Source organism: Pelodiscus sinensis, chromosome 8, assembly GCF_049634645.1.
Source record: "Pelodiscus sinensis isolate JC-2024 chromosome 8, ASM4963464v1, whole genome shotgun sequence".
Lineage (NCBI taxonomy): Eukaryota > Metazoa > Chordata > Testudines > Trionychidae > Pelodiscus > Pelodiscus sinensis.
In genome coordinates this window covers 60111233-60131186 of record NC_134718.1, presented here as the reverse complement: position 1 = coordinate 60131186, position 19954 = coordinate 60111233, and the positions used below count along the sequence as shown (strand labels likewise).

Sequence of the window (19954 nt, the reverse complement as noted above, 5' to 3'; positions counted from 1 at the left end):
TATCTCCTTTTATTGGCACATATACAGCAAACTATTTTGACATCCATAAAACCTGAAGGAGAATTTCATTATAGAATGCACACAACTTGCCTTTTGTTCTTAAGAGTATACACTCATTGCATTCAAAGACTTATATGAACTTTTCACACTCCCCCCCCCCCAAGAAAAACACCCTATTTCAGTGGCAAAAATGATTAAAAACACAAAAAACTTCCCTGGAAAATAAAAGCACACGTGGCACTCACTGAAGTCAACAGCAAAATTCCCACTGATCCACTGGAGAAGGGCTATACCATGGGAACCTAATTCTGAACTATTTAATCAAGTAAAATTTTTACTGACTTCAGTGGAGTTTTGCAAGCACGAATATAGGATCTTTGCTGATATTAAAACACACTTATTTGATTTTTAAGGCCAATACTAAGTTATTTGGGTAACTTTGGAGATTGTATCTTATGTTTTAATTATAAAGAAATGTCTATGCTCTTCAGCTCATAAGAGAACATGAGAATTAGATTCAATTTCTGATTTATTATTCAGAATCAAATATGTATTTTTTTCTAATACTGATAGTAATAATTTTTGTAATAATAAATTGGATTAAGAGTTCATGGTGAACCAATCAATTCTGAAACAAAGTGAACATTGCTTATTAGAATCGGTTTTTAAAGTACAAGGTTGTATGCAGCACTCAGAGAAAAAATGTTCATAATAAGAAAAGGATTTGTAAAATAAAGTTGTGTTTTCAGATAGCAGCATTTTGGGCCTAAATTATTAAATTCCATTATACTATTGCCAATTTTTATATTGGTGTATTATAAAAGGTTAAGGAATTTGCTATTTTGGTTTTGCTTACAGTACTTTTAACCACAATAAGTGCTACAGTTGACAGGATGCCACGAGCTGTTCTTTAGAAAGCCTGCATAAACTAGGAAAATGGCCAATTACATGCATGAACAGTGACTTTTATTTAATAACCAAGTATTACATCTATTCTTAGAGTCTTTAAATAAGACTTCGTGCCAAGGCTCAATTTCAAAGAAAGACCTATTGTCCTCTGCTTCAGATTCAAAATTCTTGCCCTCACATTCAAAGGTTCTGAAGATGATGGCTTTACTTATATCCTCCTATTTTTAACTTACTCCTCTTTTCTTTCAGACTATGCTTCCCATCAAAACAATCCTTGTTTCCTTTTCTCAGACATGCTGAGAATCTTGGTCATGAGCTTTTGCTCCTCGCCCAAGAGTTTTTGGTTATTTATTATTTGTATTGCTTTTCTACACTCCAACAGCCCTCTCAAAACATAAAGGAGACAGAAAGATTCAAGACAAACTAGAATCTATTACCTACCAACCCAGGACAATGAAAAATCTAGTCTGAGCAAGCCTGGTTATTTACTAACCAATGAAGAAATTGCTTAAGAATCCTGTAATTGCCAAAATAAGGAACTCTGGTTCCTTATTAATCTTCTTCATGACCATCTCCATGCTACATAAATAAGTAGCACAGTATTGTACCACCATACTCCTTTAACTTGGGAAGGGGAGAGGAAAATACACTGTTTCTATTATATTGTATACTAATACATATTAAGTAATGCCAAATTTTTACATATACAAAATGTCAAGTGAGACAGCAATTCAAAATGTTCACTCAATGTAGCAAGAGATCAACAAGCCCACTTCTGTTTTCCTGGATTTTTCAAGCTATTTTCTCTCTCCTTTCTCTGTTCTTATTTTCTTCTGATTCTGTTAGTTTCTCCAACTTACTTTTTCATATTTAATACTGTTTAATTCACACATTTCACTCTGTGTCCAATAAATCTTCTGTGACCAACACTTAGTCTCTCTTCCAATCATGGTGGCGGGTCATATTACTGCCACTATGATTCCTCTGTCTTTTGTCTCTCTCCTACCAACTGTCACAGAACTTTCCAATTCCAACATTTAATCCTGTCTCCTGTTGAAGAAGAATCACTCAAAACATTCTGCTCGCTATCTGAATAATGATATGCGTGTAGCAAAAATCTATGAGACCATAAAATCTCTGTTACTCACAGATAGCCGCATACAACTCACTGTAAAAACAATGGGAGACTTTCTATTCATTTCATTGGGAACTGGACTGGGTACCTGCTGACAAGCATATTCAACCTGTAGCTAGGAATGAAAGCTCACTCCCAGCTCAATTTCTTGACACTACCAAACATGAGAAGCAATGGAGTGATTTTCCCGCTCAGTCCACTACATACTTCCCAAACACCTTCCTCTTCTTCTTTGCCAATGAAGTATCTAGTTAATTTTAAATGTAGACAAGGATATTAAAAATAGGTAACTGACTTCAGATTGCTATTTCCATCAAAATCCAAAACAAATGACAAAGTGCATACATGTTTTACAAATCTTAAAACCACTAGCCCACCTGCATTTCAGGATAAATTGCTCCTGATAGTAATTCCTCACTGCCTTGTGATATTGGAGTGGTAAAAAGTGGATTTTCTTCAATGAAATGTAGTGAAAAGAAAACAATGCGTATGCATGCATACACCCTCTCCACCAGCAAAACCCATTTTTTTATTTAATGCAGATATGAGTGAATGACCTACAGTCTCTTGCTTATAGAGCAACCATTTACAAATCAGCATTACCAAATCTTATGCAAGAGGAGATATAGTTTTAAAGCTACATGGGCATTTCCTATTGGGTATTAGAATGTTCGCATATATTTGAAATGAATGTTTTACTGTCTCCATTCTAACTTCATCTGAGACAAGTTCTAGAAGTGACATTTTAATTTATACCAAAATGAAGGTGAAACTAAAACATAACACTCAGTGAGTCAGACATGCTAAAATCAAGGGAGTAAAAATAACACTCCCTATGATAATTCTCCAAGAGAGAACAAGCAGAATATAAGAATGTCTTAGGTAATCACAGCTGCAACAGTATTTCATTTTAATTTACTTGAGAAAATGCGACCATAACCTGAAAATTGGGATAACCACATTTTCTTGCAAGAAAACAAATTTGAAATCTTAGGTGCTGAGAAGTAAATGATCAACAAGAATTTAAAGTATTTCAAGGACTGAATTAGCATTAGGAATAACTAATTTTTCCATTTAGATTAATCCCTTCTAGTTTAGGATCTAGGTACACTGAACATTTCTTCATACTACCAGACTAGTGAGAGAATCCATAATTACCTGATCTGTGGACAGAAAGAGGTCTTCAGTGTCCACAAATGTAAATTTAACACTTAACACTAGGATTACATTTAGCAAGAAAATTTATAGAAGGCTGTTTTTCTGGTAAGGTATTCAGAAACTATCAACAATATAGACTGCATCAATTCAAGAGCTGATATATGGTAAAATTAAGGAAGGAAACAGTATAGATTGTAGTAGATGGAGAAGGGAATTGATTCATTATTTTTAAAAGATCTAAGATGACACTGAAAGATGAAAACCGGGACTGAAAAGAAAGCTTTATTTTCTGAAAATTAATTTAAGATGTGATTCAGACATAAAAAAATATATACAACAGCAATATCACGTCATCTCAAAACAAATGGAAATAGGTGTACTAGAATATCTTACTAAGGGCTTGTCTATACACCAACAGGAAATGAATAACTAAATTGGCTTTAACTCACACCTTTACTTATTTCATTGAACAGTGCAAGAGTTGGTTTTTTGGAATAGAAAAAAAGAGGCATAATTACCATACTTGCTAAAACAGGTACTTTTAAGATACTATAAAACAGAAATCTTTAAGAGGCTTATTCCGGAGCGATCCTTTAAACAAATCTGAGCATTTCCCATGATCTGAGAACACTAAAAAACACAGTATGAACAGCCTCGGCTACTAGAGCCTAGCTACTACTACAGTTTTTTTTGCTATAGACCTGCATTCAAATTAGGGATGTTAAGTAACAGTTAATTGACTAGTCGAGTAGTACTCCAGTAGTCCATAGGCACTTCCACATTCCTCCTTTGAAATGTACAAGAGCCCCTGCTGGATGCAAGTGGGATGCCAGCTTTGGAATGTACAAGAGTCCCCAGCAGGGGCTCTTGTGCATTTCAAAGTGGCAGTGCAGCATGGAGCCCAGGGCCAGCTGGGAACTCCCCAGCTGATCCCAGGCTCCGCACAGCATTTCATCGGAACCCGGGATCAGCTAGGGACTCCCCAGCTGACCGAGGATTCCTCCTGGCATTTCCCCAGAACCCTGGTGTCCCCAGCTGACCCTGGTCTCCATGTGCGGCAGAACCGCACAACTGATCCCGAGCTCAGCTGTGCAGCGCTGCTGCTTTGAAACACCAAGGTGGCATTTCAAAGAGACAGCACCACACAGCTGAGCCAGAGATCAGCTGTGTAGTGCTGCCCCTTTGAATGCCACCTCGGCATTTCAAAGGGGCAGCTGCACAGCTGATCCCCGGCTCAGCTGTGCGGCGCTGTCCCTTTCGAGTCGCAAGGTGGAATTTCAAAGGGACAGCACTGTACAGCTGAGCCCGGGATCAGCTGTTTGCACTGCCACTTTGAAGTACTCCCTGTTCCACCTCTATCTGATAGAGGCAGCAAGGGGGGGAAATCGACTTGTCGACTAATCAACTGACAATCCGATAAGAATTTGCTTATCAGATAGTCAACAAGTCCTTAACATCCCTAATTCAAATTTATCATGTGAAATGAGTCTGATGATGCCAGCATAGTTCCAAATGGTCAGAAAGGCAAATTCCAAGACCACCACAGCATGACTGGCACTCTCTCACCAAAACACAGAAAGAACCGGAACATTACAGGTTCATTCAATCTTGTGCCAGAAAAAAAAAATTAGAATACAAGATGTATAAGTCCTCTCACCATGCCTCTGCTTTAGACTGTTGAAAATTTCAGAGGTTTCACATTTACACATGGGGCAGGTGGCTCTTAGGCAGCCAGAGCACATGGAGAGCCAGCTTACAAGTTTACAATTCCATGAGCACCGGTTCCCACAAGCTGCCCCGCCCTATGTGTTGCTGCCTCTGTATCAGAGGCAGCAGCGCAGGCAGCTCCACAGAAGCACTGGCCTCTCCCCAACAACCACGCTACTTCCCCTGAAAGAGGCAGCAGCGTGGGGGTTGGGTGGCTGCATGTAACTTTGAAGGAGTTTATTGATGTACATGTTTACACTTTCACGTACCTACTTAAGAGTGATATTTTTAAAAAAGAAAAAAAAAATCACATTTTACTAGTGGAAACAACTGGCAACAAAAAAATATAAATTAAAAAGACTTTTGCCTGTAATGTGTTCTTAAAGATGCAATGAACTTGTAAATACACTAACAAACTAATTTGTATGTCATACACCCTGCAGTCTTCGTAGGAATTCAAAATCAGCTGGTTGCCTTCACTTTCCATACCTATTTCTATAAAGCACTGGGGAATTGCTGAAAAGATTCAGCATTGTGCAGAATATTAAATATCTTTATTGTAATACTCTAGTGACTCTTGAGTCTGTCTCTTATAGCACCATATGCACAGCTGTGCTGGAATGAGGAAGCTATTAAATATATTAAAAGGCAGAAATATCACCAATAAAGACAATCAAATAACTGGATCCCATTTATCCCCAAACAAAGGAAGAAATGTTAACACTACATCAACATAAGAAAATCACTCTGAATGTAATAATACCACAAGCCTGTTCAACATACCTAAAAGCAGAATCAGAATTTAATAAACTCTATTAGTGCTTCTGAAACAATCAAAATAGCACTGAGGCACCAGAATTCTTTGTGGCCAAGAACAACAGGTCTGACCGTGAGAGGTGTTAAGCATCCTCAACTTCCACTGATTCAACCAGTTAATGATCATATCTGAGAACACTACTTCTGCCAGTTTAATGTTAACAGGATGTAACACCAAAAAAAGTTAAATAAATACATTATGATTATGTTAATAATAATACACCAAAATTAAAAAGAATGCTCACCATTTTTTCATTTTGTGAGAGAGCGTGCAATGGTGTACATATACCTGAAAGTTTGTTCTCCTGCAACATACATGCCTGGGTCTCCAGTGTACAGTAATGGGAAATAATGCTGACATTAGGGACGTCATTGTGTAGAATATACGGTGAACCAACAAGCCTAGGGTAACTGGTTAATCTTGTTGATTTATACACAATTCCCCTCCCCTTTGCTGCTTCTGTCTCAGAGGCAGCAAGGGGGGGGAGCAGGAGCCAGCTCCCACGAGCACTGGAGCCACTCCCCCTCCCCCCCCACACGCACAAACACTGCTGCCTCTGATAGAGAAGCAGCAGTGCAGAGGGTGAAGGGGGGCAGGCTAGAGACAATACATGCAGAGAGCCAGCTTTTAAGCCAGCTTCCAAGCCAGCTTCCCATGTTATCGGCTCCAGGGATCTGCCTGCCCCCCCTTGCTGCCTCCTACAGAGGCAGCAGGGGAGAAGGAGGCAGGCAGGAGCCGGTGCTGGGGAGAGCCAGCTTAAAAGCCAGTTCCCTCCAGCACTGGCTCTGAGGTGCCCCCTGCGTTCCCCCTCATCCCACTGCTGCATCTATCAGAGGTAGCAGCATGTGGGGGAAGGGCAAGGAAAGATGCTGTAAAGCAGCCACTGTCTATAGTCTGATTGGCTGGTCTGTGTGGGGAGCTGGTTTTTAAACTTGTTCCCCTCACAGACTGGCTCCCACCTGCCACAAGGCAGCAGCGCAGGTTTGCAGGGGGCTCCCTGGGAGCTGGCCCTGCCCCCGGGGGCTATCGAATAGTTGTGTAACTGCTAAATTTTCATGCAGTTATACAACTATTCAATTACGCAATATCTAGTATCCCTAGCTGACATATATGCATGCAGATGTTTATGTAGAAATGGTAAAATTTGCAAAACTATCTACGTGCACTAGGAGCCTAAGTCCAGTTTTCAAGAGTCTTAGGGCCTGATTGTACAAGGTATGTAGGCATTTCAAAATGCAGAAATGTGCCTAGAAGGCTTTTCTGGTAATCTCAGCAGGTACATGTCTGCACTTGAGAAATGTAAAATGTTCTTTAAAAATCTGAGCCTATGTCACTTTTGAAAATAGTTCATAGTTGATTTTGAAAATTTACACTTAGTCCCCAATTCTGAGAAGTGTAGTTTGCAGCTCACAACTGCAACTTTGGGGAGCCCCACTGACTTCAAAAGGGCTCTACAAGAGTGCACCATTCTCTTGCATGTTATATTACGTGGGAAAGGAGTTTCTTCTCACACTTAAAATAAGAGCTATAAAGATACAGAATATATGCGAACTTAAATATGTAAATATATGTAGCTACCAATAAATACACAAAAAATAATTTTGAATATTCATTTAATTATCACAAGGATCTTATTACTTCAGTGCATAACATCCTAGAAATCAAGTGTCAGTTGCATTTTCTGGAAACAATTTTGCAATACTATGGCTCAAGCATTACTTTGAAAGTGTCAAAGGGGTAACTGAATAAACTTAAACAACGAGCAGTCTTGCAGCATCTTAGGGTATGTCTACACTGCATTCCTCTTTCGAGAGAGGAATGCAAATGCAGCTGAGCGAAATTGCAAATGAAGAGCGGATTTGAATTTCCCACGCTTCATTTGCATAATCGTGTCTGGGCGCTATTTCAAAATACCCTATTTCAAAAAAAGAAGCTCTGTCTAGACACAGTTATTTTGAAAGAAAACCCTTCTTTCGAAATTACCCTTATTCCTTATAAAATGAGGTTTAAGGGTAATTTCAAAAGAAGGCTTTTCTTTCAAAATAACTGCATCTAGACAGCGTTTCTTTTTTCGAAATAGGGTACCTATATACTCGAGTATAAGCCGAGTTTTTCAGCACATTTTTGGTGCTGAAAAATGCCCCCCTCGGCTTATACTCGAGTCAGCGTCTCGAGAACTGAGGAAAGTGAGTACGCTGGTCAGGTTCTAAGGCATCCAGGTTGTCGTATCTGTCAGGAGGTGTTATTGTTATGGACTGCGCTGTAAATTCATCATCAAAGTATCTCGTGTCAATTTCTGAGGTCTGAAAGCTCTATGTATGTGCGATGAACAGCGCACATACATAGGCTTGTTGGCTGCACAGTGACTGCCAGTGATTGGCTTGTCACTGTGCTGTGGGCAGGGGGCGGGTCCGGAGGCAGAAGCGCGGCTCGGCGCAGGCTGAAGAGAAGAGATAAGGTAAGGGGCCTGAATGGAAAGGATAAAATCCTTATGGAAAGCAGGATCTGCCCAGGGATTGTGGAAATATTTTATCCTCTGTGTCGGGGGAATGGTATATGTGGAGAGGGAGTTGCCATCTGCAAGTTTCCCTCAGCTAAAAACACGAAAACAGCTAGGAAGCCGGGACACCTGAGGAAAAGAGCTATGGGTTGTGGCTGCTTAAAATGTATGTCAAGGCAACATTTAAAAAAAAAGCTAAAATATTATTCATACAGTACATCTATGCCTGTGTTCTTGCTAAATCATACCTGTGTTATGGCTACAATGCCTGTGTTCTAGCTACAATATCTGTGTAATGGCCACAATACCTGTGTACTGGCTGCATACTGTGTTACTGACTGCAATATACCCCACTTATGACGCTGAGCTGTATACTCCTTACACAATATGTGGAATACAGGGGATGGAGTGGGTGGATTCTATAAGGAGTGGGGCTTATGAGAAGTAAGAGGGGTCAAAAAGGAGGGACGGGGCCTGGCGCCCCCCCATCCTAAAAATTCTTTTTTTTATCCTGTTAGAAATGGATCCCAATATCGGTACTTCTAATCCTGGATCAAAACAAAAACGCAGGTCATACGAAGCTGGTTTAAAACTTAAGGTTGTGTCAAGAGCAGAAGAAAGCAATAACAGTATTGCAAGTAGGGAATTTAGTGTTGACGAAAAACAAGTAAGGGAGTGGCGGAAAATGAAAGCTGACTTGGAAAAGATTCCAAAGGCAAAAAAAGCTTGACGTGGTTTAACGACTTCATATGGGGCTCTAGAGACTGAATTGCATAAATGGGTTATGGAGTGTCGTCAAAATGGTTACTGTGTAACACGCATGGGAATTCGCTTACGTGCCCTTCAAATGGCTAAAGATGACAAATTTAAAGCACCAGGCACTGAAAATTTTGTTGCATCAGCAGGATGGTGTACCCGCTTCATGAATAGGTTTGCCCTATGTTTGCGGCAAAGAACGAAGATTTCACAGAAGCTGCCAAAAGACCTTGATGAAAAAGTGATGTCATTCCATTCATTCATCATAAAACAAAGAAGGATCCATAACTATGACCTGGGAGATATTGGGAATATGGATGAAACGCCTATGACCTTTGATCTTCCAAGCAACAGAACTGTGGCAAGTTTGGGAGACAAAACTATTTTACTAAGAACCACAGGAAATGAAAAAAACCATTTCACAGTCGTTCTGTCATGTTTGGCTAATGGAACTAAGCTGCGGCCTGTCATTATTTTTAAAAGAAAGACCTTGCCTAAAAAGGTCAAATTCCCACCACGAATTATAGTGCGTGCACATATTAAAGGCTGGATGGATGAAGACAGAACAAAAAAATGGCTGGAAGAAATTTGGAACGGACGACCAGGAGCAACCTTAAAGAAAAAAACCATCATTGCTAGTTTGGGATATGTTCAGAGCCCACACATCTGATGACATAAAAAAATTGGCAAAGTCTTCTCAAGTTACTTTGGCAGTTATTCCAGGTGGGCTTACATCTGTATTGCAGCCCCTAGATGTGTGTTTAAATAAACCTTTCAAAGACCGTGTGCGAAAGATGTGGCATGAATGGATGTCATCTGGTCAAGCTCGACTGACAAAAAGTTGGAAATCTGAGGAAGCCAGACATAGAATTGATAGCACAGTGGGTTCGTGATGCATGGGAAGAGATTCCAGAGGACCTGGTGCAACGCGCCTTCAAGAAATGTGGCATTATTAATGCTATGGATGGCAGTGAAGACAGCGCTTTGTATGAGAACGACAGCAGTGATGGTGCTGACTGTGAACTCAGTGATGATGACAATGTCTATGCTGATAACCTCACACCAGCTGAAGCTCTGTTTGGACATACAGATGATGAGGAGGAGAACTCCAGTTTTGAAGGATTTTAGCTCTTGTGTGTTAGCTTGGTTGCTGATTGAGCTAAGGTTGTTGTACTTTTAAAGTTACGGTATTTTTGATACCATATTGTTTTTGTTGACCCCCTTTTCCACTTACAGAGCTAGGTTATTGTTTTTCTTTGAAATAAATATTCATGTAATTTTATTGGTATCTATCTTCATTTTTTACATTTACCAGTAGCTGCCTCATTTCCTACCCTAGGCTTATACTCGAGTTAATATTTTTTCCCGGTTCTTTGTGGTAAAATTAGGTGCCTCGGCTTATATTCGGGTCGGCTTATACTCGATTATATACGGCATTTTGAAATAGCGCCCGGACACGATTATGCAAATGAAGCGTGGAAAATTCAAATCCGCGCTTCATTTGAAATTTCGCTCAGCTGCATTTGCATTCCTCTCTCGAAAGAGGAATGCAGTGTAGACATACCCTTAGAGACTAACAAAAATGCATTACTTTTTGAGTTATATTATAAAATAGATATGAAAGTGCTGTAAATCTACTATACCAAAATGTTGCATTGCAACATAGGAGCGGGTTTTTTACAATAATTCCCGATTACTTTATAGGCATATCATTTTACCTTTTCTACTTTCTGAACATGTATGTCCACTTTCATTTACTTAAAACAAGTTTTTGTATTTACTGTTGTCTTGCTTTATTTTGTCTTTCATTTCACCTTTTTGTTTTCAATGGGACTAATCTAAAGGTACGCATGTGACAGTGTTTGTAGCACAGGGTTTAATCACTATAGAATTGTATTTCAATTATAGAACATTTAATGACACTTAAGAACTAATTTTGAAGAAATAGTGAAAGATGTTTGAATCAAACTGAAATAGAAATTAGCACACCATTAAGGTTGTAAGTGTTAGCATCTATTTCAGAGGTACAGCTGCAATTCTTTTGGCCTGTCTTTAAAAAGACAATACATTCAAAAATAACCTTTGCCATGATTCTGCAGCTGACAGGTTGAACAGACCTCTACACACAAGCAGAGTTAACTGTAAAACTGGGCCTATAGACTGTTAAAGCCGAATTAGCAAGTACAATTTATACACCTAACTTACAGCTTGGCCACACTGTTTTTAGACTGATTTAACTATACTCGTTTGGACTGGTCCATTTAAAGCTATATGACCTCTAATGTAGATATATCTGTATCAGTACAAAGGTACTTAAACAAATACAATTTATTCCTGTATATTTAGAAAAATAACCCACACTATACAAATATAATTGGGTCCACACAAGGGTTGAACCAATTTAACTACGTCAGTTAAAAAACACACACCCTAATACAAAAAAATTAGACCAGTACAAAAAAAAAAAAAAAAAAAAAAAAAAAAAAGAGGATGTTCACCAGGTCTTAGGATACTCAGTCTTTAAATATATAGTACACATACTATGCAAAATGATATTTATTAACTTCTGCATTCTTTCCTTTAAGTTCTAGTTGCAGAATTTGTTGGTCAATTATAGTTTTATTTAACAAAAGAATATCTGCTGCTGAAGGCTACTAAAGTGGAAGAAACTTCTAGGAACTGGACTAATAAGAACAGACCAACTCCACTTCATCGCTAAAGCCCAAACCTTACCCTAACAAGCTTCTCTGTCTGGGCCTGCAGTGCAGAACAGTTTGCAGGCTCAATACCTAAAACTCTAATCAGAAAAGTACACAGTACACTAGTGGTAAACCTTAATTTAGACAACGTTCATTCAGCACTAAATAATACGGAAAATTTAAGAGTCAGTTTTGCAGAATATGAACACTTAACACTACATTACATTGGTTGATACTAGACATTGCTTGAGTTGGACTATATTCAGACTTACTTCCCCTTCCTCTCCTCCTCCCAGATCTGGGAAATATATAGTCTAAATTGTGTTGCACAAGTTGAAAATGGTTTTACAACTGATGAGTATGAAAAAAATGGACTGTAAGAAGCTAATGTTAAAAAAAATGTAATTATTGTAGATAATTTTATTATCTATAGTCCTACTCTGTCCAGATGGGCATGTGTAATCACAGGAAAACCTACTGATTTAAATGAGGATACTCCTTTGAAGAGCTCATTGTATGACAGAGGCTTATGAGCCACATAATCTATTATACCTATTAGTTTCAATTAATTTTATTGTAGCTATAAGGCTTCTGATCTAGAACCACATACTTAAGAAACCCAAAAAACTGTAATACAAAACATCACTTACTCTGTTTTTCTTCGTTGCTTGTCCTCAAATATATCATTAAGATTTATTGCCACCTGTCCCAAAAATTTATCCAGGCCCACCAGCGACCTGTGCATGACAATCAGGTAAAGAATGTATTTCTCTGGATTCCCCTGCATCAGTAATCCAGGGAGCTCAAATGATGCCTCTTCTTTCCAGACTGGTTCTAAGGTCTTCTCAGCCACCGAGGTGGAGTATTTTTCCTTGCCCAGTTGTATGATAGTGTAGGTATCATTGGTGCCATTTTTGCCTTTTGGCTTCAGATCTTTGGCTTGAAGAACTGTAACCTGTACGTGGGTTGGGAACCACGTCTGGGCTTGCTCTGCCAACATCATCTTTGAAGAGTTCAGTAGTTGTAGCAACACAATAAAGTTTCTAAATCTTCTAGTTACTGCATAAGTGCACTTAAAGTAGGGATATCTATGAAAGTCCCAGCGTTATTTCTCTCAGTACTGAGTTTGGTTGTTTTTGTTTTTTTGAGACACACTAACCATTGCTTAGATTTTCCCTCCAAAAAAGTAACACCTTCAGTTCTATTACTAATTTTAAAAATAGAAAAAAATCACTCATATATTCTTTTTCTTCCACAACAATTAATGAACTCTTCTTTACTCAGTTTTCCCCCCTCACATCATTAAAAAAAAACACCCCCCAACTCCCAACTCCTGTAAAGACAACCCTGAACTTTAAAATTTCCCATTCCCTGCAAGGCCTTCTAATGTACTGTTCCTACCTCATTGCAAGAAGAAAGGGGCCCAGGGTGAGATAAATAAAGGAATGAGGTTTCAAGGTTTGTAACCAACTGTAGCCTGTCTCTCTTCTGCTTCGCAAACTCCCTCCAGGGCTAAATACTCCCTGGTCCCTCCCTTACCGCACATCATCCCAGAAGCCCCAACATACCCTCCCATATAGATCAGCCCTGCATGTTCAGTCCTAGGTCCCCTTCATAGCACTCTCCTCTCCCACCATGTTCCACTGGGTGCTGGGTAGCCCAGGATCACCTTGCTTAGTCCTCCCCTCAAAACTGCAAAGCCCCCTTTGTACCACCTCTCCGTGGATCTAGAAAATCCCTAGGGGTCTCCTCTTACTCCCTCCCCCAGATCTGGGAACCCCCTAGCATACTCTTACCCCCCCAAATCTCAGAACTCTTTAGTGTACCATATTAACCCCCAAAATTTGGGAACCCTCTAGTGCACCATCTTACCCCCCCCCCAAATCTGGGAACTCTCTAGTGTGCCATTTTACCCTCCCCCCCAAATCTGGGAACCCTCTCGTTTACCATCTTACCTCCCCAAATCTGGGAACCCTCTAGTGTGCCATTTTACCACCCCCCCCCAAAAAAAATTGGGAACCCTCTAGTTTACCATCTTACCCCCCGAAATCTGGGAAGCCCCTAGGGTCCCCTCTGACTCCCCCCTCCCAAATCTGGGAAGCCCCCAGGGTTCCCCGCTCAGACCCTCCCTCAGACTGCCCCTGGGGTCCTCTCCCTGCCCGGCTGTGAGGAGCCCTGCGGTCCTCTCCCTCCCCCCGGCCGCTGGCCAGGGTCGCTTTGCCCCCGCCCCCGCAGGCCTCCCCCGGCCCCTTACAGCCTCGGCGCCTCCGTCCCCAGCGGCGAAGGGCGGCCCCTGGAGCGCGGCGGTGCCAGGCTGGGCTCCCCGGCGGCGGACGGACGAGCGTGCCCGGCGGCTCGCGGCGCGCTCGCTTCCCGCACTGACGCCGCCCCCCCTCCGCCCGCAGAGTCTGCGGCGCTCGGCCTGCTGCTGCCGAGCCCGGCGCTGCCGCTTCCGCCTTCCCTCCGCTGCGGCTGCCTCCGCGGCGGTCAGAGGGCAGGGGGCAGGGTTCAATCCGGCCCGGCTCCTGAGAGCCCCGAGCCTTTCCGCCAAACCCCACCCTGCTCCGGAGCTTCCGGGCCTGGCTGCAGGGAGCGAGGCCCGCTCACGCCTGGCTGCGGGGGAAGCGGGGCCCCTCACCCTGGGGGGACTCCCGAGCAGTCATAGAGAAGACGGATCCCTTATTTATGGGCAGAAGAATTCACCCCAACATCGGAGGAGAGGGAGAATAGAGGAACCCGCTCCTGGGGGTGAGGGGGCACCTTGGACTATTAGTGGGAAGATAGAGGAAAGCCCCCTAATCTTGGCTAGGGGGAAAGAAAGAAAACTCCCTATTATTTTTAGAGGCACAAGAAGCCATCACTGGGGTGCAGTAGGGGTCCTCTAAGCATGGGCGGCTGGGGTTCGAATGCCTCCTATTTCAAACCAGGGGAGGAAGAAATTCCAATCTCCTGCACCTTCCCTCTACCCCTCCACCCCCAATATCTTGGGCTACGTCTAGATTGGCATGATTTTCCAGAAATGCTTTTAACGGAAAAGTTTTCCGTTAAAAACATTTTCGGAGAAGAGCGTCTAGATTGGCACAGATGCTTTTCCGCAGAAGCACTTTTTGCGGAAAAGCGTCCGTGCCAATCTAGACGCACGTTTCCGCAAAAAAGCCCAGATCGCCATTTTAGCGATCAGGGCTTTTTTGCGGAAAACAAATCCGAGCTGTCTACACTGGCCCCTTTTCGCAAAAGAGCAGCGTAGTATTTCCGCAAGAAGCACTGATTTCTTACAGTAGGAAGTCAGTGCTTTTGCAGAAATTTAAGTGGCCAGTGTAGACAGCTGGCAAGTTTTTCTGGAAAAGTGGCTGATTTTCTGGAAAAACTGGCCAGTCTAGACACAGCCTTGGGTTGAAGCTGAAAGCACCATTTTCTGGAAGAGAGGAGAGACTCCAGGCTGTGCTTAATTTTAAAATAATGTTTGAAATGTAAGAAAAGAAAACGGGTGGTAGGGGACAGATAGTCTATTAAGAGTTTTCAAATATATGGAACACTTTTATTCAAGAGAATAATGATAATTTGCTCTTCTGGCCTGCTGAAGACAGGACACAAAATAATGGGCTTAAGCTGTAAGTAGGAAAATGTAGGATCAATACCAGGAAAAGACTTTCAGTACACAAGCATAGTTGAGTGCCGGAACCAGCTTCCAGGAGAGGTTGTAGAATTTTCATCATTGGATCTTTAAGAACAGGTTGAACAAACACCTTCCAAGGTTGGTATAGGTTGTTCCTGACTTGGTAGAGTTTGCTAGACTTGATGACTTCTCAAGGACCCTTTCAGCCCTATCTGTTCTTTCTATAATTCTATGAAAAAAACTCTTGCAACTGAAAGGAGACATGCTACATATTTAAATAAAAACATTTAAAATACAATTTCTTGATATATAGATCATTCAGATTGTCTTAGCATTTTGACACTACCCAATATGTCACCAGTTCTGCGTTAGCAATCAGAGTCCACACATGGTGAACAAGTCTAGATGTACAACTAGTCCAAACCTGTCATGCATGTCTGCCATTTTAAAGGAAGTTTTCAAAATTTTCACTCCTGTGATTCAAGATTTTGCAGTCTGTTTCAAGAAACTCTGAAATCTCATTTCCCAACCTTCACCACGCCATTTAATTTAAATTAATTAGCAAAAATAAGTATAAATTGTTTGGAAATATAGTAGAACCCGAGTTATGAACAACAGAGTTACAAGTGACCAGTCAACCACACATCTCATTTGGAACCAGAAGTGGGCAATCAGGCAATAGCAGAAACAAAACAAATAAAAACCAATACAGTAGAGTTCTGGGTTAAATATAATCTAAAAACTAAAGAAAAGTTTATAAAAAAAAAAAAGATTTGGCAAGGTAAGAAAACTGTTTCTGTGCCTGTGTCATTTAAATTAAGACGGTAAAAACATTTTTCTTTCACATAGTAAAGTTTCAAAGCTGTATTAAGTCAATATTCATTTGTAAACTTTTGAAAGAACAGCCATAATGTTTTGTTCATAGTTACAAATATTTCATAGTTACAAACATTCCTGTAGTGTTCTTAACTCTGAGGTTCTACTGTATATAATTTGAATGGTATTATCCCACAGGAGACTTCTGTGTGCTACAGATATTAGCTATATTTCTAAATACACATGCAGACATGTTATGGATGCTAAACTGAATATCTGACAGACACATTTTGGTTGCTAAACTATGTCCTACCAACACAAACCCACCAATACTGAACCAACTACTGGTACTCTTGAACTCTGACTGTAGACTATCTATTTGTACTGATGATTAAACATGGTTGGTGTGTCCTTCATAAATCACTGTGTACGTAGTTTTCTGTTGGTGTAAGCTGCAAGATATTTTTTGTAATGTTGAAAAAAAAAGTTAAAAGGATCGTCCATGTTCATTATTGGAACATTTATTGTAATAAATTTGGTATTAATTTTGGAGTGTAAATTACAACTATTATCCTGCATATCTATTAGTTAAAGTGCAATATATTTGACATTGGAATTAAGGCTGCACATTGGTTGTTCAGGATGAGCAGCTCTTCCACACACATGCTCCTTCTTTGCCTCTCCTACATCCCCCTTCATCATCTCCGGTGATCATCTCTTAGATATGGCAAATACTTAAGTGGGGATGGAAAGACATAAGGAACATGAAGGGATGAATGGTCAAGGAAATTCATCAAGGATATTAAAAAGCAGAGGATCTGATAGGTAACGCATAGGGGAAAGGGTAAGATGAGAAGACTATGGCAATGCTATTTTGCAAAAAGTTGGCTGATTTGGAGGCAGGGAGAAGATTCTTTGGGATCTTGTGAACACCTTGATTATAACTTTCACAAGTATAGATAACAGAAACAGAATTTGAAGCTTGAGTATTTGTACAGACACTAAGAGCGCTGGCCATCCAATCAGGAATAAAAGTATACCCTGTAACCTGTGTCCCCTCAGAAATAACATGTATCACCCAATAATCCAAAGTTTCAAGCAGATAGGTACCAGTGATCTGCTGACCAAACATTTCTCACCAAAATTACCTGGCAAACAATTCCAAATAATGCAAAAATTGCAAACTTTTCAATTTGCAAACAGAAACCATAGAGAAATTCATTCATCAAATACATTATTTGCCACAATAAATTCGCTTACCTCTACAAGTACAGACAAATGTGTTGATCCTCTTCAATAAGTACTGTTCTGCATGCAATCGGAAATGAAACAGAAGAATGGAATGGTCTCAGAGCAGCCAAGTGTAAAAGGAGAGTGTTTTCTTTTGCTGGGGCAGCTGAAGTGTCAACTCTGATGTGGAATTAGAGATGCATTGTCGGTTCCCTGGGTGAGAGCAGAGAGGGTATTAAAAATTACTGAAAATTACAGAATTCTGCCACAACTCTTGGAATCCTATAGATTTATTTAAATACTGATCTCTTGGGCCAAGCACATGTAGAAGAGTGAATTAATAGAGAAAGATGGTGCACGTGAGAATTAAGACTGTTTTAATTGTAACTATAATCGTTACAGGGCAAGACTTCCTTGTCTTGGTCAGTATTTTGTTTTCTGGCGAGTTCCTCCTTACAGCCTCCTTTTAGTTAACTCTGTAATGGCAGGGAGGATCTTATCACACAGGTAAACTGAGGACCTTATGACACTTATAAACAATAAGGCTATGTCTACACTCATGGCTTCTTGCACAACTATGACCATTCTTGTGCAAGAATCTGCAGAGCGTCCACACTGCCCGCCTGCTCTTGTGCAAGTAAATTTACAGTACGGCGTGGTAAAGGGGGCTCCTTGCTCAAGAGCTACGCTCTTTTTTGACAGGTATAAGCCCTCTTGCACAGGAGCTCTTGCACAAGAGGGCTGTGTGGACGCTCAGCAGGGATTTCTTGTGCAAGAAAGCCCTAAGGCTAAAATGACCTTCATAGCTTTCTTGCGCAAGAAAGCATCCACACTGCCATGGGCGCTCTTGTGCAAAAACACAGCTCGCACATGGCAGTGTGGACGTTTTCTTGTGCAAGAGTTCTTGCACAAGAACACTTGCGCAAGATGTTCTTGCGCAATAAGCCATGAGTGTAGACGTAGCCTGACAGACATTCTCATTCTCCACAACATTGCTAACCATTATAATTCTGTAATAATTGTTCATTTTTAAAGTCACACCAATTGTTATTCTTTATCCAAATTCATTAACGCTAAAGACAAACCAGACTTCTCATTTATCTCTTTCTGATTTTATTGGCTTTAGCGTGGTCAGGGCTCAAAAGATAATATTAAACATAGGGATGAAAATTCAGTAAACATAGGGTCAATTTTTAGGGCCTTACCAAATTGACTGACCATTTTGATCAGTTTCATAGTCATAGGATTTTTAAAATAGTAAATTTCATGATTGCAGATATTTAAATCTGAAATTTCACAGTTTTGCAATTGTAGTAGTCCTAGCACACAAAAGAGTTGTGTAGGGGTTGCAAAGTTATTGTATGAGGGGTATGATATTGCTAGCCTTACTTCTGCCTAGCTGTTGGCTGTAGCAACATGGCATGGTATGGAATTGCCATCTTTTACTTCTGCACTGCCGCTTACAGAGCTGGGCTGTTAGTCTGCAACTGGCATTATCTGGCTGCCCAGCTCTGAAAGCAGCAGTACAGAAGTAAGGGGTGACAGGAGTACAGTAGTCTCACCCTTAGTTCTGTGCTGCTGCTGATGGAGATGCTGCCATCAGAGTTGAGCACATGTCCAGCATTACAACCACCGCTTTCTAGTTGCCCAACTCTGAAGGCAGCGCAGAAGTAAGGGTGGCAATACTGTGATCCTCCTAAAATAACCTCATGATCCCCATGCAACTTCCTTTTGAGTCAGGATCTGAAATCTGAAAAATAATGGCCTCCCCCCATGAAATCTATGTAGTATAAGATAAAAGTGTACAAAAGGCCCGATTTAATGATTTGTGATGCGTTTTGGATGGCTATGAATTCAATAGGGCCGTAGATATGTTCAACCCTGATTGAAGAGTTACAGCAGGGATGCATTTGGGTTACAGTATATACATGTCATTTGTTTTAATTTTTCATAAATACCTGCTTTCCCTTTTATGTTAAAAAAGTTTCTAATGTTTATGACCTTCAAACAGATTTACTGGATTGGAGTGGAAGGTACAGAGATTGCATAAAGATGATCAAAATATTATTCATCTCTATATCTGACATACTTTGGCGTTTGGGCAAACCTGAAAATTTGTTATTTAAAAGCAATAAAGTTACTGGAAGAATATGGTGCTTAATCTGGTTACCTAGCAAACTATAGAAACATCAGAGACTTTTCCATTGTCTGGGTGTGAGAATTCTCTGGAGCTATTTTTTGTGGTTTAGCTCTCATTCTTTTATAAGATAGTAATAAGTTTCCAAGGATCTTAAAGACTAATATGGCATAAATTATCTTGAAGTTATCAATAACATTAAGGAGAATCTCAGAAAATGTCAGTGTCTCTCCAGTGAAATAATTTTTAAAATAAAATGATTTTCCAAAATAAAATTAATCTCTTTGTGAAACATAATTCCATATACTATATTATATCCTGAAAGAGTTTTGATAATTCTATTCTGAATTTGTGTGTGTCCAAAATTTTTTTCAATTTTCTCAAAGTGTTTCATAAGTAATACATATTCAGCTTTACAACTCTTAAGGGCATGTATATACTGGGGAGTTATTTCAAAATAACTCCCCTTATTTC

At 40.3% G+C, this 19954-nt stretch overlaps 1 protein-coding gene across 1 annotated transcript in view; it reads right to left on the bottom strand.

The window, feature by feature from the left end:
* RAB11FIP2 (RAB11 family interacting protein 2) overlaps window positions 1–14197 on the bottom strand; it is a 50469-nt gene extending 36272 nt beyond the window's left edge. Inside the window, exon 1 of the mRNA XM_006111382.2 lies at window positions 12332–14197. Within this exon, the coding sequence (XP_006111444.1) occupies window positions 12332–12684 (353 nt within the window). The 5' untranslated portion in view covers window positions 12685–14197. The remainder of the gene's footprint in view (window positions 1–12331) is intronic.
* Between the last annotated feature and the right edge of the window lie 5757 nt (window positions 14198–19954).